The following is a 25,377-nucleotide window of genomic DNA, read 5'->3' as shown; positions in this document are numbered from 1 at the left end:
AAGATTCTTCTGGGTTGTTTGGGGTTTTTTTGGCTTTTTGTTTGTTTGGGTTTTTGGAGGTTTTGGGGGGGGGTGTTTGGTTTGGTTTTTTTTAGGTATATTTCTGACGTTATCCCATTATCCTTAGCAGTTAAAAGTTATTGTTCCCTGTGAAGGCAGGAGACTTTTGGGGCCAAATGATGCTTCATATTACGAAGTGCTTTTGATGTGTGGTATTAGCTTCTTGAATACATTTTTTTTTATATGTGTTCGTATATATGTATCTGATTACAAACAGCTATACACCTTACATTTTTTACTTGATTCCTCTTTATCTTTACTGTATTGATTCATTGTTTTATATTAATGTACTGTACTGAAACTTTAAAATGAAAACACTTGTGAAAATATTTTCTTCCCTTTAATTGCTCTGTACAGATATCATGTGAATACTTCTGCATACCTGACCTCAGAGAATCTTTCATCTTTTTCTGTGCTTATCTTTGTTTTACTCTTACTTTCACCTCTGTCCCCATTTTCGTAGAGTTTGGCCCTTTGTAGAAAAATGGGTGTTACGCTGTGGAGCACTTTGACTTTTATGTGGGGGGAAAAAATTGGAAATTGATACTCCTTTTAATTAAGGTTTGAGTAGGATCTTAAACTAATATGCGTTTCCAGTTACTCGCTACTTTTTTTTTTTTTTTACTTTCTGGGTTTATTGAAGTAAACAAAACAAAATTACCACATGATTTTCTGTCAAGGTCTGTTTCCAATTAGGTTGAAGACTTCTTCCTCAGGGCTGTCACAAATCACACTTAATAATTCCAGTATTATTACATCAAATTACTTATGGGTGAGGTACAGTAACATCAGTAAACAAACAAAAACATCTGATTATGCGTGGGGCAGAAGGGACTTTTGGTTAGGTTCCAGTTAGTGATTTTTGTATATTGTTATTTATTTATTTTTTATAATGCAGGCAAGTACCAATGTTTCTTTTAAATAAAAGGGCAATAGTTTTAGGGATGCAAGATTACCTGCAAGTATTTTTGGAAGTCATGCGATTTTTTTCTGTGGTATCCCAACTGTACAATAATCAAGAGTCATAGAACTGTTTGCTAATGTGTTGTTGGTTGTTCTGAGCTGGGGAAAGTGATCTTTTAATTTATCCAGTGTTCCAGTTAGAAACTTTATTTTTGTTTCTTAATGCTGCTGACCAATCTTGAAAGGCTTGCACAGTTGAAAAAGATTACAGTGAAAAGTCTGCATGTTCCACATGTTTATAAAATTTAAGTGAATATCTTGGTGGTTATGTGAGGCCATAATTTCAGTCCTTTTTTTTTTTTTTTTTCCTCTCCATAAATATGCAGCCTTTATTGCTTTCCTTTAACTTTATTCTGCTCTGTGCAGTTACTTCAAATTTTTGTGTAGTGATTAAATAGTTATGCTAAACTGATTGAACAGTCCATTGTTGTGAGGCGATGACTGCATGGGCTTTACATATGCCTGCGATGATTTGGATGATGAGTCATTTAGCCTTAAACATGCACCTTCAGCAGTAAGAGAAACAACTTACTGCTGTAATTTGAAAATCTTAGAAATCAGTTATTGGGGCATCTACTGGAATATTCTTGCTTTGTTATTTGCTATGTTTTTCAGGATGCTTTAAGAATACAACCAGGCTAATAAAGTATTTATGTGGTATTTATTATGTAATACAAATTTTTGAAAGCTGAGTATTAGCTGACAGTCTGTATATTTTAGTAATCCTCAGTCACAGAAATATGTATTGGTTTGTGAGATTTGATAGGATATTGAAATCAAAACCGTCTTAGGCTTTTAAGTATTGGATAAAAATATTTCTTGGCAATCTTTTTATTAGCCTTGGAGATTCAGAGACAGAAAATTCATGTGATATGTGTTCTTTTTATAAGCAGTTGCATATCATGAGCACGACTATTAGAGTAATTATCATGGTTTTTAGAGGTGTCTAGTAAGTTAGAAGAGAAATGATTATGACATAAAATAACTTTTTTTTTGCCTTTAAAGCAACTGTTAGGTGGTACTTGTTTCTTTTCTTCTTCCCTGGTTGTTGTTGCACCTACCTTTAGGTTAGGAGGTTGTTTTGCCCATGATCCCTTTCCTGACCTTGGAGGATTTAACCTTTTGGAAACTGTATTTTTATATTTTCTGGGTTTTTTTCTTTTTTTTCTTTCTTATTTCAGGTTCACTGGAAAGAGAATGAAATAAACATGGAGTCTTCTAAACTGGAATGTATTTCATGGGTCACAGTTAAAAGTAAAAAGAAGATGGAACAAAATGAGAGAACAGGAATATAACGACTGTTAAGAACTTTCCATTTTTTAAATATAATACAGCTGGTGATTTATAGGAATACTTAATTGATATCCCTGGAAGGAGAAGTCAGTTACTGTGCTATTTGCTTAATAAGAACTTCTGGTAACTTTTTCACATGTTTTAAACTTAACTGGACACCTTTTGGTTTTCTTTAAGTCTGAGAGTTAAAATTTTTATATATCTGTATTTTGACTGAGACACTGATCATGGTAGATGGCTGACAGCAGCTCCTAGAAATGGACTTAAACCCGTGAGTGGTTACTGTTGCACAGAGTTGAATGGAATGCCATGATTTTAGAGTAATTCTCATAGGACCTCCTTCTTTGCCTTGCACCCATTGTACCCTTAATTATTTAAGTGTAAATATTGCAGTTAGAAAGACTAAAAAATAATGGCATGGGTGAAATTCTTAAGAAAACCTGGAGGTAACCTTGGAAGAGTTTATCAGCCTGGAAGTATACTGTCCCTGGCCCCTACAAAAGGCTTATTAAATGAACCAGGACAAAACAGCTGCTTTCTTAATAGTGCTGTTCAGGTAAGAAAAAAACTTATTTTATTAACAGTTTTGCTTTTATAGCAGCTTAGATGGTCACAGTAGGGAAAGGATTCTTTTGGCAATGCTGTTCTTATAATTCATATTGCAGTATGCATATTCTACAGGAAATTTCAGTAGTGTTAAATTCAGTTCTTGGTTAAACTCCTTAATGATTCCAAGTGAGACAGAACAGCATGTCTGTATGGAATGGATTTTCCTAAGGCAAGGGGAGGAAGGAAATGTGGCAATTGTAGAAAAGATTACTCCATGGAAGTAATCATATTTAATATTTAATTTCAAGACATTGACTGAGTATTAAGTATTTAATTTTGCAAAAAAATACAGTGTTGTTTTGCTTGCATGCATTAAGAATATCAGAAAAACTTCCATTTTGTATCTGGAAACTCATGACTCATTAACTTTAAAACTTGCTGCTGAATTTTTAAACTAATGTTTCTGTCAAATGTAAGTTTGTTACCTATCAAAATCTGAGATATTTTTTAATGTGGGGCAGTCAGTACTACTATTTGTATTGAATAGGACTCTGTTTTTATTAAAATACTCTCTTCTCAAAATTAGCACAAGCCTGTTGTTTTGGAACATATTAGAAGATGCACATATAGCTGAAAGCTTTGATTTTAACAGGAAAGACTGTAGTGATAGGACAAGGGGGAATGGGTTTAAAGTGAAACAGGTGAAGTTCAGGTTAGATATAAAAAGTTCTTCACTGTGAGGGTGGTGAGGCACTGGAACAGGTGGCCCAAATAAGTGATAAATGGCCCATCCCTGGCAGTGTTCAAGGCCAGGTTCGATAGAGCCTTGGGCGACATGGTCTAGTTTGTGGTCTCCCTGCCCCTTGCAAGGGGTTTGGAACTACATGATCTTAAAGTCCTTTCCAACACTAAGCATTCTATGATTCTATGAGTTAGAGTAGGAGATAAACTTGATACCAAAGAAATGTGATTTAGATTTCTTTTACTGTTTATATGCATATTTATTACTCGCCAAGTTCTTGCATGTGTTTGTTTACATACTGTTCTGAGCAGAAATTGAAAAAATAGTGGCTCGTCAGATCTCTTGGGAATAGCAACAATAGCTGGTGAAAAATTGGTATTTTACAAGCCCACTTATGACAGGGAATATAGGGATCTACTTAATTCTCCGACAGAGCAATGCTAGTCTTTATACAGCCTGCAAATTGGTATACCGTGAATAACTAAGTTTATATTGTAGTCTTTTTTTAAATTTCAAAATTAACAGCAGCAAGTTTCTAGACTCTGTAAATAAAGAGCAGAACAAAGTACTTTTTTGTAATGCTTAAACTTTGGACCTAATTGTTATCAAATTGTACAGAATTATTTACCAAACTGGCAAGGGCTATAAATAGCTGCATTGGTTTCCTTCAAAAGAAAACCACAACACTCTAGTTCTTAAAAACAGTATGTATTTAAACGTAGGAAATTGAAAAGATCTTTACGTGATGTGTATAGCATCTGCATGCGCTTAAAATACGTGTAATAGATTTAGTAGAAAGAGTTTGCTGTTTTACGTTCAGTGGGAGCAGCCTGACTTATTTTCTCTTGCAGTTTTGCTGTTTTCACTTAGAGTGACCTAAAATTAAATTCTAAGTAATTTTTAGTTATAGCTTCAGAGAATCCTGCTACTTCACATCCTGTTGCTGATTGGTGACTGCTGTTTTGCAAGGAGGAATGTGCTACTTCTAACTTACGTTCGACCTTTAGAACTGAGTTTCAGATACTAATTTTCAAATGCATCCTAATTAGTTTTAGATTTTATATTTATAGATAGGATTGAGGTTTTTTACCTGGACATGCATTTGTTACTGTGCCTCTTGGAATTTAATTCTGAGGGGGAGGAGGAGGTTTGTTTCTTTTTTTGTTTTTTTGTTTTTTTTTTTTTAATTTGCAACTTTCTGAACTACTGCACAGATTATGTACTTAAGACATCAGCTACTGAAAGTAGTGTGTGTAGCCAAGCTGACATTACCCTTATAAAGAGTAGTTACACAAATAAAAAGTAGAAACACACCTGTTTAAGCCCCAGGGTTAGTTTGATATGTGGAAAAACAAATACATCACAGCAATCATTCTAGTAACAGACCATAAGAATGTAGTATAGATTTAACCCAAAATAATGCTTGCATTTTACCCAATAGTTCAGTTTCATATTTTTTATTTGTTATTTGAAAGAAAGCACAAAAGAGGGGAGAGGGAATGAGAGAACCATAGCTACCTTCCTCTTTTGTAAAGCCGTAAGAAGTCTTAGAATCTCTGTACGCAGTTTAGCTTGCTACTTGTTTCCTTAAGAGTGCTTCACCTCCTTTTCCACACATGGTCTGCCATTGTTTCACAAAGTTCAAACAGACCTAAATTTTGAGTTGTAAATGCAATTGCATTTCCACTATTCACCAAGCTAATGGAAAAGGACTATAATTCTTGTAGCAGTGTGGTGCTCTACTTGTACATTATGTGAAATTAAAAAACAAACAAAAAGTATATTACTGTATGTTATTGTTTTAAACATAGAACTTTCAGAATTCATTACTTCTGTGAAACTTTATTTTTATAGGTGTTGTGGCAGCTTGACGTATTTCGACGAAGTTTAAGAGGTTTAACTGGACATGTGTGCCAGGGAGATGCATGCATATTTTGTGCTTTAAAGGTAAAGAATAATTTTTGGAAGACTTATCTTTCAAAATGAGGGAAAAATAAGTAATTGTCACAAATTTATATTCCTATCACGTATATGTCTGGTTGACTAAGTCATTCTTGTGTGAATATACAATTTAGAGTTAAGGATGCTTGAAACAAATAATTGTGTTTAAAGAAGATATTTTACAGTACAAAAATTTGTCTGCTTATACATAAAACTTTCTTCCTATTTAAAGACAGACTTATTTGAAAATTTCTAGCTAGCCTCTTGGAGATATTTTTTATGTGCATATTGTACATATGCTTTTCTTCTTTCCTGTAGTGTTTGAAAACAGTTCTTTTACAATAACTATATTACTGTCTGTTAAGTGCTGAAGGTTCTTTTTATTCTGTAGTTGATGATGACGGTGGAGAATATAATTGTTCAGTTAGAAGTAATGAAAGGAAGGTAATAATACTGGAAAACTAATGAAAGCTGGTACCTTTTTTGTGTTTAGTGTAGAAAGTAAGTCAGATCTGCATATCTTTACTAGTGCATAAAGCTTACGCTTCAAACCATTTTGTTAACTCATCTGAATTCTGTCAAATTCTGTTATGTTCTTACTGCTTTGGCTGTCTGCAGTTACTAGGGAAATAGCTGCAAGCATCTCTCTTTCATTTGGGTATAAATACCAGTGAAAAAACACGGGTATGTTTTTAGTAGTATGTGCTTTCTACTTTTACTGCAATTTGAAAATAAAGACACTTCTGGAGTTCCTATACAGGGCTGTAGAGTATTCTTTAAATACAGTAGTAGATATAGTAATATACAGAACTGGGAACTGTTCATCTGGAGGGAGCTTGGAAGGAAAACATTATTTGAAAATGTAGCTAACTGAGGAAGTGGTTTTTTGATGGTGCTAAATTGTAGGTGAGAATAAACCAAGTATTTTCGACTTTATTCTTGGGGAGTTTCACAGACTGAAATGTGTTACTTGTACATAAAGTCCAGATCATAACTCAGGCATTCCTGCATTTTCAGAAAAAAATCTGTGTCTGTCTTGGGATTATATCTTCAGTTTTCTAAGATTTTTGTGTTGTCCAGAGATTCATGTCTGTATCTGATATCGTAATACATAATAAATTTTATGATCTTTTCCTTTTGATTTGACCCATATTACATGTGAAGTTCATACACAGTCTTCCAAGTTGCGCTGTAACCACCTTTAAGAAATGAAGATGAATCGGTGCATGGCAATTGCTGGAATGTGTGTGTTACACTACATAGTCTTAATGACTAATCATATAGCTGAAATCATAGTAAAAATAATGTAGCCACTTCAGTGTGCTCAAACATGAAGAAGGAAGTGTGGTGTTTTGCAATTGAACCTGTTAGTAAGGAGTTGCTCTATTCTAAGGGTGCTCTTGTGAAGACCAGGTGCTGCTTTTTTTTTCAAGCAGAACATACCACTTGCTGTACCTTAATGTCCTCTCTCCGTGTATTTTTTTGGGTTCCAGTATAAATAAGTTTAAGGTTTGCTTCACTTGAAGTCACTTTCCAAAGCAATACACTATCTTCAGTTGCTTCATAAGGCAGCTGTAATTGAGGACTTGAAATTTTCTTTATTCTTTCAAGTATCTGTTTTTGAGGGATTGCTTACTGCCATTATGCATCTCCGTGTGTGATTTATCTAAACAGCTTACTGTACCTGAATATTTTGTATTGCCTGGACAATCCTCTTATTTTGATCCATTCCTAAGAATGCTGTTAAACAGTAGTATTGCTGCCTGTCCTGAAATTGGTTAAAATGGAATTAGTTATTTTTTTAATAGTACAGAATCATAGAAGAGTTAGGGTTGGAAAAGACCTTAAGATCATCTAGTTCCAACCCCTCTGCCATGGGCAGGGACACCTCACACTAAACCATGTCACCCAAGGCTCTGGCCAGCCTGGCCTTGAACACTTTATAACTCCATGGCCAGTAGCCTAGGTACTGAGCTCAAAACATTGTGGTTAACACATTTGGAAGTATCTGTCCTCAGTCATTATGTCAGCTGTTGATTTTTCTTTCTTGGCTTTTTAGAGATACTGGTTGAGTGTTTCTGTTTGTTCTGTGTTCAGAACCTGGGGTGTTTTGATTTTCACGCAGTGTATATACTGGATGAAGATGCTTTTTGGTAACTTGGGTTGTTTTCTGGTTTTAATGCGGGGTTTTGGGTTGGGGTTTTTTTCTTTGTGGTGTTGGGCTATTTTAACCATTCTTGTTCCCCAGAAAAGAATGCTATTTTATGTAAATTGGCCTTTCCTGTAAACTGCATAGCCAATAACTTCCGGTTTCCTTCAGTTCAATCCATTTATCTTTTTCTTTCAGAAATTCAATATGCTCTTTTCTTTTCTGGATAACACTGGAAATTGGACAATGCAGGCCACTAAAATGAGCATACATATCTGCATAACTCCTTATCTGTACTTTTTTAAAATCTGGACATGTAAGGCTCTGTTGCAGACAAAAAATGACCTACCAGCCAAAAAGAGAAGTGATAAAAGTTTTAAAAGCAGAGTTAACTTGTATTACCAGATCTGTTTAAAACTTAATTTTGAATGTTTACATGAGATACCAACTGTAATTTTTATGAGTAGTATATGTTACAGAGGGAAGTTTAAATATTTGACAGACACCCTGGAACGAATCAGGGTTAAAACACTACTTTGTGTTAGTACTGAAACTTGGCTTATCTCTCGTGTCTTTGCCTTCTGTCCAACAGATTTTTTTTAACTAAGGCATATGTGAAAAATGCAGATCTTTATTTATATTTCGCATGTCTTCTTTCTATTTGTTTTGTCTTTATTCTCTTCTTCTTTTTTTTCAAAATTTTGACTTAAAATTCTTGACAGTGGAATACACCCTTTAATATCTGCAAATGTTTCTCATTTGTTTAAGGTCTTTTAAATTCCATTTTTTTTCAAAATCGACCTCCCTTACTTGCTAAATGATAAAGGCACTTGCATACATATCTCTGCCAGGAAGAGTAGTAGCAGCCAACTACCTCTTCTGGGAAATTAATAAAAAATCAAGTGCAATTCATCCTCATGTTCTGGATCTGCAGATGCTAACCTTTTCTGTTTGTACTGTGTGCACTGGTTCAGCAGAGAGCTGAGCAAGGATTATAAGCATTCTGTCTAATTTATGTGAGGTTTTTTTCATATCCATAATTTAAATAAAGATACAATCCTGTCTGTAGTTGTTACTTTATAAGTGATGGGCATTAAACTAATCTGAGTGGCATTACATTATGCCCCAAGAAATACACATCATCTGTAAAGATGAGATATGTATGCATGAACTGCTATTCCAGAAATAGCATTAAAAAAGCTGTACATTTATGGACTAGGGCTTGTGTTGCTTCTGGGGATCAACTAGTTGCACTTCTGTATGCTTCTGTGTTGTTTTCCTATTGGATCTAAGTTAAGTTTGGTAGCATATAATGGAATATGGAACAGAACAAGGTACCTATGTAACCTTAAAATACAGTGGTAGCTTCTAAAGTTGCATAGATTAATAAACATTTACAATATTTGCTGCTTAGGCATGCTGTGTAAGAACTGGTGTATTTGTGTAGAACTATAATGTCTAGTCAAATGACTACTAAAGCTAAGTAATCGTACTTCCTTCTAGGCAATATTTTCACAGTTTCAACACAGTCGAGAAAAAGCACTCCCATCAGATAATATGCGACATGCCCTGGCAGAAAGTTTTAAGGATGAACAGCGTTTCCAGCTTGGATTCATGGATGATGCAGCAGAATGCTTCGTTAAGTATTCTTTGTAATAGCTGAGTAGAATTACGTTAGTTTTGTGAATGCCAAGCTGGCTGCTTGTTTTGTCACGCCAGGCTCACAGGTGGGATACAAGTGATGTAATACTACAAACCTCCTTTATGCCAGTTTAGGGGAACAGGCACATGGAGTAAAGTGTCTGGTAATGTGGGGTAATCTCACATTTGCTCCGTACTCCCTAACTCTCTTGGGCAGAGGGATATGTGAAATGTGGTTACTACAGGAGGTCATTGAGGATGATGAACTCTCAGTTACTGCTGAAAGCTCTTGAATGGAGAGAAGGGTTTTCTTCGAGGGAGAAGAGGTGTCTATGGATTTGAATATATAGACTGTTCCTCCAAGCATTCTTTCATCAGTTATTGAAATATATCCCATTGCAACTAGCCATCTTGTTTCTAAAGTCTTCTGCGGAAGATATTTCCATTTTCTTATCCAAGAATGAACCAACACGTGAAGATCTTGACTCTTGCATGAAGTGTCTCCCTGAAAAACATGAGTCATTACTGTTGCAATTGAAGATGACTGAAAATCGTGTAGAACACTGGTAAAGAGGCCTTTCTAAGAAGTCCTTTGTTAGACTATAAAAATTGTTCAGCATTAAAAAAAAAATGGGATCATTTAAAATAAAATGGGATCTGGACAGGGTCTATTGATGGGCTGTGACCAGTGGTATGAGGTTCAGCAAGGTGAAGTGCTGAGTCCTGCATTTGAACCACAACCCCATACACCACTACAGGGTTGGGGAAGAGTGGCTGAAAAGCTGCTTGGTGGAAAAGGATCGGGGGGTGCTGATAGACGGAGCTGAACATGAGCCAGCTTGTGCCCAGGCAGCCAGTCAGGATCCTAACCTGTATCAGAAATAGTGTGGCCAGCAGGGCCAGGAAGTGATCATCCCCTTGTACTTGGCACTGGTGAGGCTGCATCTCAAATCCTGTGTGTAGTTCACTACAAGACAGACATTGAGGTGCCAGCAGGTCCAGGGAAGGGCCACGGAGCTTGTGAAGGGTCTGGAGCATAAGTCTTGCAGGGATCAGCTGAGACAACTGTTTTAGACTGAAGAAGAGAAGGCTCCAGGGGGGACCTGAACACTCTCTACAACTACCTGAAGGGAGGCTTTGTAGTGAGATGGGGGTCAGCGTCATCTGCCAAGTAACAAGGGATAGGACAAGAGGTAATGGCTTCAAGCTGCGCCAGGAGAAGTTTAGATTGTATATTAGGAAAAAATTCTTCACGGAGAAAGGTGGTCAGGCATTGAAACAGGCTACCTAGGAAAGTGACAGAATCACCATCTGTGGAAGTGCTTCAAAAACTATGTATATGAGGCCCTCAGTGGTACAGTATAGTGGTGGTCTTGACAGTCCTGGAGTGATGGTTGGACTTGATGATTTTAAAGGTCTTTTCAACCTAGTTGGTTCCATGATTCTATGAAAAAATATATCACTATTAACCTTCAGGCACAAAGTTGAGGGACAGAAAATATAGTTACTGCTTTGAATACTTTCAGCTTTGGACATTCATGTGAGTATCCACAGATGGATACCTACCTGATAGATGGGTTTTCACATACATACAAAAAACCATGAAGAACTGAGACAGAGGCCTAATCTAAAAAAACATTTCAGCTATTGCATGGTGACATTAATACCATATCTTACTGTAAGAACAGCTTTTTAATTTTTTCTTGATTATGCACTTCCTCCAAAGAAGAATGCACTCGAAGAACAAGTGCATAACTTGTCTTATGCTGTTTTATTCATGAATGGAAACCTTGAGATGAAGAGAATTCTCATTGGACTGTGAATAGGAAGGGAATTAAATACACATTAAACTTACAGGTGGACTATTTGGAGCCAAGGGGAGTAGTTGGAGTATTAAACTGTAATGTTGCTCCTATATTCTGACTTCACCAGTTGAGTTTATATTTACATTATTATTTCTATTTAGGAAAACATCCTTGAGAGGATCCATTTTCACTTAGTGCCAAACAGTGAAACAGATATGTGCACTTCAAAATCCTGTATTTCTCATCAGAAGTTTGCTATGACACTGTATGAACAGGTCAGACCTTTATTTGATTTCTTTAACAAACAATTGGTTTCCACTGTCCTGAGTAAATAAAAATATTTTTATTTTTGTAGTGTGTATGTCGTAGTTGCGGAGCATCATCAGATCCATTGCCTTTTACGGAATTTGTACGTTATATTTCTACCACAGCCCTGTGGTAAGAGCTTTTATTCTCGTATATTGTTTTTTATATACACCCTTTCAAGAATAAGCAAAGCATGTCAGAGAAATGCTGTAATTGTTAAAAATGGATGTTTGTTCCTTTGTTGAAATGTTTATTTGAGATATGGTCCAAAAGTAACATTTGAATTTCAAAACTAAGATTCAGAGAGAACTTGACAAAAAGTATGTATCGCTACCATTTTACCACTTTATCTTTCCTTTTTAGTCAAAAGATATAGTTGAGATTTGACTGAAATCTCTTAACTCTTAAGAAGGGATATCAACAGTTATTTCCATTTATTTTTTTAACAGTAATGAAGTAGAAAGAATGATGGAGAGGCATGAACGTCTCAAGCCAGAAATGTTTGCGGAACTGCTGCAGGCAGCAAATACTAGTGATGACTACAGAAATTGTCCTGTAAGTAAACAAAGATACTTCATTACATGCATTACTTCAAGATACAAGGGACAACTTTCTAAGATAATACATCGGACTAAAGTATTCCCTGAAAAGTAGGATTACCTGTGGCCACTTCTACACAGCCCAACTTAGGGGAAAAAATTCTATTTTATTTAAATTTATATTTTATTGTTCCAGTTACAAATAAACATGGTATGTAGGTGCAGATGGCCTGTTTAGACAGTTGAGTTACTAGGTTTGTGTTTTATTCCTCAGTTCATGTTCAGCCTGGTTAATTGGAACAGGTGTATTTTCCAGAGTGAAGCTGCTGTAGTTCATATACACTGCCCAACAACATTAACTTCTAATTGGAATAATTGTGTGATTCTGTTGACAAAAATAGTCTCTTTTAGCTTATTCTGTGTAATGTATCTCTTTCTCTGCATAAATACTGTTAATTTAGGAACCATAGGAAAGTACACAAGAACAGAGTTAAGCTTGAATGATTAAACGGGTGCGGAACAAAAGAGAAAATGTCATGGTGACTTAGATGTTTTAGAGGTTTCTGTTTTAAGGTGGTGATTGGATGTGGAAGTTTAGCTGTAGTCTTCATCAGAGGATGTTTTTATCATGAATTTTATCCTTAAATTGTTAGAAACAAACACCATAATTTGAGAATTTGAATGTATAATTTGAGAAGCTGCAGAGTTGTATTATTGCACTATTTCTTGTCTAGTAACTCAACTTCGGACTTACATTTTTTTCAAACATCTTTGTTTTCCCTCCCATCGCATTTTTTTCCCTTTTTCTAGAGTAACTGTGGTCAAAAAATAAAAATTCGCCGTGTTCTTATGAATTGTCCTGAAATTGTCACAATCGGTTTAGTCTGGGATTCGGAACACTCTGATCTGACAGAAGAGGTTATGCGGAATCTGGCAACGCAACTTTATCTTCCTGGGGTATCTGATCTAAGACTTACTATTTGCTCATTCTAGATTTTTATTTTACATGTGTATTATGTATATGTAAATATAGTAAAAATAAATATATACATATCTTTTTCTTTTTTTTTTTTTTTTAACAATTTAACTTCAAAGTTCATGTCTATTTTCACCATTTTGTAATGTGCTGTTTAACTTAGTGTCTGAGAGGAAAAAGTCCAGTCAGAAGTGTAGTTTTTTTTAGGTACAGCATTTAATGTAGATGAATTCCTAGTTGAAAATCTAGGAATATTATGTCCAGTTTGACATTTGTGGAATTATTTCAAAGCATTATTGTTTTACCCATCAAACTATGCAAAAATAAATATTAAAATAGATCTAATAAATACAAAAATCATTATTTTACTCATGAAAAATTCTATAATGCAACAGTGTATTTAATACCAGTTGTCACGCTGAAATGCCAGTAGTAGGTTTAAAAACTGAGTGTAAATGTTTTACACATTTTGAAATATATAACCATCTTTATAGCTGTTTTATAGAGTTACAGATGAAAATGCCAAAAATAGTGAACTTTTTCTAGTGGGAATGATTTGCTACACAAGCAGACATTACTGTGCCTTTGCCTTTCACACCAAGAGTTGCAAATGGGTGCTGTTTGATGATGCAAATGTAAAAGAGGTAAATACTTGTTTTACTGCTACCCAGTTTCATGATCTTTACTTTAATGTGTTCTTCTGACACCAAACTTGAAACAAGAAAAACAAATATCTTCAATAAAATTAAATTTTAGTTTTGTAAATTGAGTTTCACAGGTTTTAGAATTGATTTCACTATTTTCCACTTCTTCCTTCCAAATACCAACTATTTCAGAATATTAATGAATTTATCTACAGTTAATCATATTTGTGCTTCTTTTAATGAAAAAGAAGCCCTTATTACTGGCAGCAGTATTCACAATGTTGATGTGGTTGTTAGCCCATGTAATACAGGTTCTGGCTTTTTTCTGCAATTTACATAAATTCTTGTGACAGATGTTGAATCTTAATGTACCTTTGGAATTAAGCATTGGAATTGCTAATAAATTATTCTTTCCATAATTGGGTTCAATGATGATGATAAAGTTCGGGGGGGGGGGGGGGTGTTTTGATTTTTTTTTTTTTTTTTTGTTTTGTTTGGATTATTTAAATTTTTTTTTTTTTTATAGATCGGAACAAAATGGAAAGATGTGGTCTCCCGGTGCATTCGATGTCACTTTCAACCACTGTTGTTGTTTTATGCTAACCCAGATGGCACAGCTGTATCTCCAGAAGATGCTCCAAAGCAAATTATTCACTGGTCTCAATGTAAAGCAGCAGCAGGAAATAGCGAAAACTTGGGTAATTAAGATTTCAACACATTTTTTTCCAGTAGCTGTATTAACTATACTTCTGAAATGGGGATTAAAAAGGAGAATGTAATGGATTAGCTGCTCTGTTCTTAAATACTTCAATTACTAATTATCTAAAGGGCCTCAAAAGAAAAGAGATTAGTGTATATATGCAGTACTAGAACTGTTTTTTTTTGTGTCTGATAAAGGAATGTAAATTGAGACTCATGAATAATCAGGAATAAAGAGTTTCCTTTGTAGATTGTTCATAGCTACTTTACTAGTAATCTCAGAAATTCCAGATGAAAAATATGTATTTGTGTATGCAGATGTTGTCTATTGATACATTTAAAATACCTTCAGAAATGCTATAAAAATATAAATGCTATACAAAAAAAAAAGCTTCGTACACATAGAGAGGTCTATTTGGAGCATCTGTGTTTGTGTATATGTACATGTGTGTATATATATATATATATATACATACACAGAGTACAAGTCAGAATGTTGGGAAAAAATCAGGAGGAGCTGCAGGAAACTTCTCTCCAGGGTTCATATAGCATAGGCCTCTATGTAAGAAGCCAGTTGTGTTGGTTCTGTAGTTCTGTAGTTTGTACTGCTGCCTTGGTGGGTTTTGTGGATTTATTTTGTGGATTTATTTTTATTTGGGGAGAGGGAGGGGCTTGGGCTTGGTGGTGGTGGTATTTTGGGGGGGAAGGGTTTATGTTTAGTTTTTTTAATATTAAACATAACATAAAAGGCCAGTTGAACTTGACGTGTTCCTCTTTACATAATGAGTAATAATTGGACATAGACTGCTTCAGGGAAGAAAGAATTGAGTGATTTCACTATAGTCTACCACTATAAATATGGCAGTATATAAAATACTGCAGAACCTTATTGTATACCATATTGAAATAGGGTGTGGTTTTCTAATGGGGGTTTTCTCTAATCCATGATTAAAAAGTTTTCTTATTTTTTAATTTAGATATTGGTAACTTTGAATTAGAAACTCCTAATTTCTAAAAGTAATTATGTTATTTGATAGGACTTGAAAAGCATTCTGCTCCTAAATCACACCAAATGAAGGAGAATGGAATCGGAGACCCCAGTAATCAAAGGGCTCATAAAAAACTTCAGCCAGATAATTCAGCATTCAGTAGAAGCCATATTCAAGCTAGTGGTGGTAGAGATACAGGTATGTATTACCTACTCCTGTCCCTGAAAAAACCCCAAAATGTATACTGTTACGAAATACTTCAGTTGATAGCATTCCAGACGTATGGTAGTCTCTGGACTAGAACTGTTTCTAAAGATAGAATTCTATCATTGACTTGAATGAATCTTGGAATCGCAACTAGTGTTTAAGTTATATCTGCCGTGGGATGTTAACTTTTCTTGAGAACTGTAAATACAAATTTTTTTTTATTACCCCTAATTATTCCTGTACTGAACTGACTCTTGAGGCCATGATCTATTTCTCACTCACCATCATACCTTCCAATCATATTATTAATGAAAAGGCATATTAGAAACTTTAACCTGACTGATCTTCTGGAGCACATAGCCTGTGATCACAAAACCACAGTATTTGAAGAATGCTGTTCCCCAGCAATATTGTGATACTCAGCATTATTTGTAGTCCTGTATAATAATGGACTTCACCTTATGTTTGGAAAGAATAGTAAAATAGTGGTCTTCCCTGTTGAAAAGTGTGTTCTATTTGTACATTAGACTTCCAAGCAAATGAAGCTATAAGAAGTCATGAAGCAGTGACTTCTGCACTGCTTGTCAGAGTGCCTTTGCTCTGAACTTCCCATACTTTCTAGGCTGAGAGATGCTGCTTTCTCTTGAAATATTACTCCATCATATTTATTGTTGAATACCTAGATTTTTTTGAAACAGAATGCTTTGAAATGGAATTATGGCTCCAAAACAGTCAGTATTTACCATTTCAGAAACAAAAGGACTTTTATCTCTTCTTATAAACTCCACTTTTTATAAGCTCCACTGTTTTAAGAAAAGTAAAACTAGCGCTTCCCGTATGAAGACAGGCTGAGAAGGTTGGGGCTGTTCAGCCTGGAGAAAAGAAGGTTGTGTGGAGACCTCATAGCAGCCTTCCAGTATCTGAAAAAGGCCTATAAGGATGCTGGGGATGGACACTTTGTTAGGGATTGTAGTGGCAGGACGAGAGGTAATGTGTTCAAACTTAAACAGGGGAAGTTCAGGTGAGATACAGGAAGAAGTTCTTTACTGTGAGGGTGGCGAGGCACTGGAGCAGGTTGGGCAAAGAAGTGATAAATGCCCCATCCCTGGCAGTGTTCAAGGCCAGGTTGAACAGAGCCTTGAGCAATATGTTTTAGTGTGAGGTGTCCCTGCCCATGGCAGGGGGTTGGAACTAGATGACCTTAAGGTCTTTTCCAACCCTAGCCATTCTGTGATGCTTATGTTCAGACAAGATTAAACTGACATTAACTTTTTTTAGTGTAATTTCGGTATAAGTCATAAAGTTTGGTGTAAATAGCATATGCTTTGAGTGGTATATGCTTTGAGAGTTCAGTTTTAGTAAGAGGTGTTTGAGACATGCTTGACATTATGCTGCTTTGGTTCCTTTCGTTATCCCCATTGGGTGGAGTACTTGGAGGTAATTGCGTGTATATACTGTATATCTTGTTTTCTTAATTTATGTTATGTAATTAATTAGCCTTTTTAAGTAGGAGTAATATTAAAAAACGTGGTACATAAATGTATTGACATGTTTTGATGATGAATAACTTTTTAGTAATGATCTTTGACGAAAAGTGTTTTTTGTAGCTAAGTTAACTTACAGCAATCAAAAGGACAAGCTAAAGGACATATCCAGAGAGTGTGCTCAGAAAGCTGCTGATATTAAAAACTTCTCATCTTTACGGAAAGATGCAGACAGAGGACCAAGGAAAGAGTCTGGGAGACAAAGAGGTACATTCTAAATATGACCCAAGGGGTTAAATATCTGTAAAAATCAATACTATGTATGCAGCTTTTAAAATAATCTCCTTGAAGAGAACACACCTGTAAGATGAGAATTTCTCAATTTTTGGTGTTCTAAAACAAATGTATTGAACTTTTTGAGATAGTGTAATAAACAAAAGTACTGAAACAGCATCAGTTAAAAATTGAGAACTTTAATGGAGCTTTTTTTTTTTTCTCTGCCTTCTAAGATTTGATGGGGGAAGATCGTGCCAGTGTTAACCTGGGGTCTCCTCCAGTTGGAAGCAGACACTGTGCTGATCAGCGCATACACAGCAGCCAGGGAAGAGGCTCTTACAAGCATGACAGTGCACCTCACCAAGCAAAGCTTTCTGTACAGGTGATTGGATCAAATAAAACAGAAGCTTGTCCTACTGGGGAGAAACCATTGATAAGGACCCGGACTGATGGTGTCACTGGCTACAATACAGACACCACTCAAGACTCTAGGGACAAGGGAAGTATCAGCAGCAGAAGCAGAAGTAAAGGTTGGAAACCTATGCGGGAGATGCTAAATGTAGACAGCATTTTCAGCGAGACTGAGAAAAAACAGCATAGCCCAAAGCACAAGGCAAATCCAAACAGTAAATCTAAGCATGAAAAGGAGCAAAGCTTTAGCTATTGGCCAAAAGAGAACCAAATCCAGAAGGGTTTAATGACTATATATGAAGATGAAACAAAACAGGGTATAGGAAGTCGAAGTTCACTGGACTCAGAAGGAAAAGGGAATGCTGAAAAAAGCAAAGGATTTACAGAGAGAAAAATACATGGTGATAACTGGCAAAATCAGAAGACAGAATCTGGGTATGAAAGCAGCGATCATATCAGCAATGGATCTGCAAATCCAGACTCGCCTGTTACTGAAGGAATCAATCTGGCAGATGTCAAGAATGTTAGAGAAAGTGCTGCCTGCAGGTAACACTAATGCTCTTAGAACTTGCATGGATGGTATTTATAGGTAAAGTAAGTCGTTACAATGCTTGTGTTGTTTCAAAAATAATCAAGATAACATACTTTGTAACTTTGTATGCTTGAGGTCAGGTATTTAGTAAGCTAGCAATGTATCTAGAAATAAGGGTGTGGACAATTAAGTTTATGTTCACTCTGAGTCTACAACATTAATTCCCTTTGGAAGGCACTGAGCCGCATTGTTATGGTGCTGAGCCAGAACTGCTAATCCCTGAGTGGGGGCAGGGTGTCTGAATTTAAAATAATTGCTACACTTATTTAGTTGGAAGGTTTTAGACTGTGGCCATGTGTAATGGAATACAGGTGTCTACATGAGTGGTATCTTTAGCAGTTGTACAAACAGGCCCCCGACAAGGAGATGGGAATGGCAGTAGGTGAATCTGGTACACAGTTACTGGTCATTGTTCTGAAATTAGTTTTTTAGAACATCTCAGGTATATATATTCATCACCTGATACTTTATTCACCTGTTTGAAAGAAATCTTTCAAAAAAAGTGTAAAATCACTAAAATTGTCCAAAAACTTAGTTAATAGCCAAATTTTATTAATTTACTAAGAACTGATGTATGCTAGTAACAAGTATGTTGCCTAGAGATTCTATAGAATGTCTGTCTGTGGATGTGTTCATAACTCAACTGGACATGGTCCTGGGCAGCCTGCTGTAGTTGACCCTGTTTGAGCAAGGAGGGTTGGACTAGATGATCTGCAGATGTCCCTTCCAATTTACACAATTATGCAGTGCTGTGAAATACGAAGTTATCAACCTTCCGCATGGGGTTGCCTGTACTGGGTTTCTTAATCTGCATGTGAAACTTAATTCCTACTAGAAGTCATACATTCTTATTTTGAATCCTACTTATATCCATTAAATGTAAAAGCACAGTTGTGAGACCAAATCTAGTCACACGTTTGCTAGATTTAAGCAAAATTTTGGATGTATATTTTCATTAGAAGTTATTAAAATAACTTTTAATGTGCTGAAAGAGAACAGCATACACCTGGAAATTAAAAGGCTCTGACTTGTCTAAAAAATTTAAACCGAAACAAAGCAACTTTCTTAATCAAAATACAAATGACTTCCTAGAATTTTCACAAAGATTTTTTTTTATACGAATGGTAATTAGAGTTGACTGGCAGTACCCACAACCTCCCCTCTAACCTTTCATACTTTGTCTTATAAAAACAGAAAATACAAGGGAATTACTTGAAAGTTCTTTTAGAAGGTGGAAAAAAAAAGGAAGTGTTTTGTTTTCTGATTGGTTCTTTCCCAGTTCTTCCTATTTCACTATTTTTCTTGGTTTTCCGTACTTTCAATAACAAGAGTTTCTTTTGTTTATCTTAATTGAAAAATTGTATCTCCTTCCCTGCTTTACTCTTGGAGCAGGAAGGAATTGACAGGGTGTTTGTCAGCTCCCTATCTGGATTGGTAAGGCATACTTTTTACTTAAGTAAACCAGCAAGACATACTAAATCTGCTGATTTCACTTTTTTCCCCTTTCCTCTTAGATTTGTTGCTGGAATTTTCTAGTTCTCTTCAAGTTTGATAAAAAATTTTAAAATGAAAATCTCTATGAATGAAAGACCTAAGTGAATTGCAAGAATGATGTTTCTTGTCACAACAAAGTATTAATGAATTGCAGAATGTCAAAGTAGGGAAATGGGCAAGACAGAATGCTAGCTAACAGATTACATACTTAGGATATTGATACTGATGAGAAGTTTGCATTTTTAGGAAACTTGAGCTTGTCTTAATAAGGTATGTTTAACTTTGAGATATTCAGGGTATAGAACTGTTAAAGCTGAAAAATGTCCTTGTTTCAGATGTGGGTGACACTGATGATAAATTTGAAACCATATAGTACCACATGCATGGTAATCTTTTGCCACAATAAGAGCAGCAATTTTAGGTAAAACCTACAAACAAATTTGAAATTGACCAGTGGTATCTGTTCTATTTGAAAATCACTAGAGAAAATGGGTATTCAAATAGTCACGCTTTCTTGGTGATCTCAGTTAATAAGGACTTTGTGACATTTTTATGAAATTCTTTAGGTTATAGTGGGGAAAAGTGCAGTTGGTGGTTCTTTCTCACAGGTGACATGTCATTTTTCTGTTGTAACAACTGTGGGAACCAGCTCTTTTTATTACGCAGGCTGATGTAATACCTGCATCAAGAAAATTTGCCTTTTTCATGCTGTGTTTTCAGTATCCTGCTTTTCTAATCTAGAATAAGGGTGGGATGCGTGGATGTCCAGTCTCCAGAATGAACTGAGAACACCAGCCTTGCACTGTGTATTTTTTTTGTCTGCCCTTATTGAAGTATTCAGGTCATGCTAAATTTCTCTGTATCAGCACAGCCTGTTAACATGTGGGAGTGGTGTTGAAGTATTAAAGAGCCACCCCTGCTGTTCTGTGTATCTTCTGTGAAGTTTGTATGTGTTAGTAAAAATTGTGACAATGATGGTAACAAGAGTCAACGATGATAACAGGAGTCGGTTTCACATAGGCAGAGTTTTTACGCATTTATGCACTTAAGGCAGTAAAGTTTGTGATCATACATCATTGATTTAAGCCTTCAAATTGATTGTATGCGTCTTTTACAGTGAACAGAACTTGCCAACTAAAAAACCTGACAATGAGTTACATACACAACAGAGAAGAAACTTTTATGGTAAGGATGTTTTACTTGTATAAGAAGTACACGTTATACTTGCATAAGGTACCTTATCCTTGTACTTATTCCTTATACTTGTATAAGAAATATAAGGAATATACTTGTATAAGTTTTCTAAAACCAATTTAGATCTAACAAAATTTAAATACTAGCTTACTAATATCCAAAAGAGATGAACAGATTCCTAATCTGCCTTTTGTAATTCATAGTTTTTCTGCATAAGGTAATGTCAAATTTTGTTTTTATTCACATTTTTAGCCTCTTCAGTGGGTTAAGACTGATCGATAAAGATGGCAAGCGTTCATATCTCATCTTGGGCCATTTTGATGGAAATGTGATAGAGCAGCAGTTCAATAACTCACTTTTTTTAGGGGCATTTAAAGCTTTCTGTTCCACGAAGCACCTTAATATGTTTAATTTCTTGGCTTTCTTGCAGAGTAAATATACAGTGTAAATGGATTCATAGCTATCTGCCATGATACATGGATTCCCAAATAAAGGAGTTGGGTTTTCTCAGTGCCCTACCATCATGTAAAGAGAATTGTTAATGCTATGATGATAGCAGCAGTAGCAGTTCCCTATGTAGGTGCTAGGTCATCAATATGCATTTTGAGAGTTTACCTGTTCTTAGCATCTCCTTTTCGGACAGCAGTGGCAGCTTTCAGTGTGCTGAATCATGTAAAAGCATGACATGCCTCCCGAACAGTTGTTTCACATGACTTCTAGCACCAAAGTAGCAGGCTGAGTGATTTTTCTTTTTTCCTTTTTTCTTCCTTTTTTTCTTTTCTTTTTTTTTTTTCTTTAAGTGCTTCGATCTGTTTTAAATACAGCATTTTTGTGTGGAAAATACAAGTATCATTTTGGGAGGCCATAGCTTTTTTTATATAAATTGTTAGATAATCAGAATACAATCAGTCTTCTTGCCATAGTGGTCTTCTTCTGGTGTGTTTTGTTACACAGCATTTTCTCTCTAGGTGGGTAGAGCAGTTTGTCCTTCCTTGTGTGTGTCATGTGCCACTGCCTGCTCAGGAAGTGGCCGGGTGCGTAACTGCTACTGGCTGGTGTAGGTTCTCTGTACAAAAAATGAAAACACCAGTATTGGTGATTTTACTGAGGTTTGTAGTGACCTGACAAGGGGCAACAGTTTTAAACTGAAAGAGGGTATATTTAGAATAGACACTGGGAAGGAATCTTTTTACGATGAGGGTGGTGAGGCACAGGGACAGGTCCAGAGAAATTGCAGATGATCTGTCATTGGAAGTGTCAAGGCCAGACTGGCTACAGATTTGAGCAACCCAGTGTAGTGGAAGGTGCCCCTGCCCACAGCAGTAGGATTAGACTAAGGGATTCTTAAAGGTCCCTTCCAACCCAAACCCTTCTATCATTCAATGATTGCGAGATTTTTGGATGACTCTATGCTGGTGTAAAACATGCAGTATAATTAATTTTTACTGGCCTTAATTGGTGCTTTTTTTTTTAATCCAATTGAAATTATTAAATTTTGATCTCCATTTCTGTTGGTTAAATTCTGCTTTCAGAACATATGTCTCAGTTTAATGTTTTGGTTTTAAGTTTGATTTGTAGCAAGCGTGTTCCTTTCCTGCCCCCCAAACCAAAATAAACAAAAAAGAACAATGATACTAATTTTGTTCCCTCCCTATGTTTTTCCTAACAGCATTTCCACAGACTTTCCTGGTGAATACTAAGGAAGGTTTTATTTTTTTTAATGTCTGGGTGGACTGTGGTACCATTTGTTTTCTTTAAGATATGAAGCAGTATCAGGAAGAAACACTTGTAATAAGGAAATCTCTTTCCTTTTACATAGTAATATGTCTGGGGTTTTATAAAATTGATAAATGCCTAAGCATATAAATATTACAAGTCAGCATGGGGCCAGCCAAAATTACTGACTGTTGCTGGAACAATGGAATGGGGCTTGTACAAAGAGGTGCAATAAATACCAGGCCACTTCCCCAGGAAATGTTTTGATTTTATAAATACCATACTTATTTGAAAAGAATGCATAATATAGTTTCTTTTAAGACTTAAATTGGAGGGGGGTGTGTCATACCAATCATCTCTTCTGGAATTACTGCATTTATTTTTTGGTTGTGGAGAGAGAACTAATTTTGTATTTGTGGTTTTTGACAATAACAAAAAAAAAAAAACACCAACAAAATTCATATTGCAAAGATCTGGCTTTGCATGACATTGATTCTGCTTTAGTTGTGTACTATACTTACACCACTTATACCACACTTGGGTAGGAAAAAGAGGAAAAAAAACCCCAATGCATAAAGGGCTCCGTTGGAATGAAAAATAGGTTCAGACGATGTTTGAGCTTAATACTGAGCAATCTCCGGAAACAGCCATGTACTTTACTTCAGTATATTTAAAGCTTTCAACATGCATTGTCCATTTTCTTCAAGAAAATATGTAGCGATTCTGCGTGATCCTTGGAGTTATCATAAAACATTGATGATAAGATCCCATCTATTCAGTTCTAATTCAGTAACTGACTTTTGAATAGTTTTGTAACAAAAAGGTATGTATTTAAATCAAATGTCAAGTTCTCACAGGCGAGCATATTTTGGAATAAAGTGATTATTGGACTGAAAAGATACCTGAAGAGTTTGAAGAAATTTCACGAGTGTATGAGGTTACTGGTGCATTTAGAATCAGGCTTTTTGGTTGTCTGAATGTCAGGACACCTTTAGCAAGGGCAAATAGTACTCATTTACAGGTATTAGTTGTATTACCTTATGTAATATATCTCTGAATCTTATAAACAAAACATTAATTGATAGGTAAATACCAGACGGTCTCCCAGAAAATAAGACAGAAATGCCTAATCTCTTCTGAGAGAAGAGCAGAATGTAAGAAATCTTTGTTAGCTTCTCAGGGCAACTTGAAAAAATATTTCTGAGTGGGGGTTTTGTATGGAAAAGTTTCTTATAGAAATAATGTTGAAATCCAAATTATGCCCACCATTTGTATAACAGTGCTTTATTGTTTCATTGCTTTTAACTGGAGCTGCATAAGTCAGTTCAGCAGTTGAGGAATAAAACTTATTGTTAGAGCATTATAAAGATAGTAATGTTGGATCACACAGTGGTTATGCAGATCAAATGGCTGCTTCTTTCTCTGGTAATAAATAGTAAATAACTGTAGTACTGAAACAAATGTCCTGCAAGGCCAATCCCTAATTTGTGTTATCAGATTTTCACAGGGAAACTTGGGTATTCAGTAAGCAGATACAATAGCTTCAGTTTATATTAATGAGGTAGTGTTTCTGAAGTTTGATGAACCTGTTGAGGTTATTTTTTTATTTATAAAGAGCATGTGGCATAAACAGTGAGAGAGGAAAACTTTGAACCTCACATCTTCAAGTTGAAGAAAGATGACTAATTCTTTGAAGTTGCGAAGGGCCACAACTTTTAAATGGATTTTCAGAGCAATTTCTGTTCTAGTTATTAAGAATAATTTTCAGTCATTAAGTGATTTTGGTGGTTTTCATTACAACCCTCCCCAGTTCCTAAGGCACAGAGGCCTTAATGATATTGCCACTCAATAAAAAGCATTACTTTTGGGAAGGCTTAGAGGGGAGGAGGGGGAATTAAATCCTAGGAGCCCTGTTTTCTAGATTCAGCCCCCTTCCCCAAAGCTCAGAGCACTTCATTCTTGAGCTAACTTGTCAGTACAATAAGCACTGTGATTAAAATTGGCCAAGTGCTTGTTGGCCTCCTATTTAAGAGGCTTCCTGCAGTATTAAAAGCTGCCTTTTCAGTGATCTCAAAAGAAGATATACTTGGAATCAATGCCTTAAATTAAAACTGCTTCACCTTGAAAATAAATGCAAAATTGTTTCTGTAATATTACAAACCCAGACTTTTTCCCATTAATAATTATTCAATTCAATAGCATGAGACAACTCCAACTGAAATCTAGAATCATTCTGAAGCTCTGGTGAATATGTAAAGAAGAATCGAAATTGCCTTTGTTTATTTGTCACTTCAGAAAACCTCACAAACAAGTCAAAATTCTCAAAAAGAAAACTCATCTTCTTAGGAAAACCATACATTTATAGTAATGATTTAAAATAATGCAAATATACCTAGGAAAATGTAGTTGATATCTTTATAGTGCAGTCAGTGTATATGATCTGTTTGAAGAACTGAGTAGAAAATTAAACCACAAAGCTACTTAATTTACATAATATGAAACAGAAAGAAATAAATGCCTTTTTTGGAGTGTCTTTAAATGATTAAAGATTTTGGTAAAAAATAAAAAAAAACCCAAAAAAACATAATCACCAAAAAAATCCCCAAGATTCCCAAATGTAGTTAAGCAGCCCATGAAGATTGAAGTACAAAGGACTCTCACATTTCCAATTCATTCATGTGAGAACTTCACAGTTTAAAATAGATGA

At 35.5% G+C, this 25,377-nt stretch overlaps 1 protein-coding gene across 2 annotated transcripts in view; it reads left to right on the top strand.

Moving 5' to 3' along the window:
* The window catches only part of USP53 (ubiquitin specific peptidase 53), a 38,156-nt gene that overhangs the window by 6,931 nt on the left and 5,848 nt on the right, over positions 1-25,377 (top strand). Inside the window, exons 2-15 of one of the 2 annotated variants that reach the window (XM_061372122.1) lie at positions 2,205-2,872; positions 5,462-5,554; positions 9,201-9,335; positions 11,305-11,418; positions 11,499-11,581; positions 11,899-12,004; positions 12,799-12,945; positions 13,459-13,608; positions 14,135-14,306; positions 15,345-15,494; positions 17,111-17,254; positions 17,497-18,220; positions 19,659-19,700; positions 20,878-20,945. In XM_061372122.1, the coding sequence (XP_061228106.1) occupies positions 2,729-2,872; positions 5,462-5,554; positions 9,201-9,335; positions 11,305-11,418; positions 11,499-11,581; positions 11,899-12,004; positions 12,799-12,945; positions 13,459-13,608; positions 14,135-14,306; positions 15,345-15,494; positions 17,111-17,254; positions 17,497-18,220; positions 19,659-19,700; positions 20,878-20,945 (2,272 nt within the window). In that variant the 5' untranslated portion in view covers positions 2,205-2,728. The remainder of the gene's footprint in view (positions 1-2,204; positions 2,873-5,461; positions 5,555-9,200; positions 9,336-11,304; positions 11,419-11,498; positions 11,582-11,898; positions 12,005-12,798; positions 12,946-13,458; positions 13,609-14,134; positions 14,307-15,344; positions 15,495-17,110; positions 17,255-17,496; positions 18,221-19,658; positions 19,701-20,877; positions 20,946-25,377) is intronic. The other variant, XM_061372124.1, reaches the window with a different exon arrangement.

The sequence above is a fragment of the Neopsephotus bourkii genome, unplaced genomic scaffold (assembly GCF_033783945.1).
Source record: "Neopsephotus bourkii isolate Nb327-2 ecotype Australia unplaced genomic scaffold, CSIRO-AGI_Nbou_v1 NB_1598, whole genome shotgun sequence".
NCBI lineage: Eukaryota > Metazoa > Chordata > Aves > Psittaciformes > Psittacidae > Neopsephotus > Neopsephotus bourkii.
This window is presented reverse-complemented; position numbering and strand designations above follow the sequence as displayed.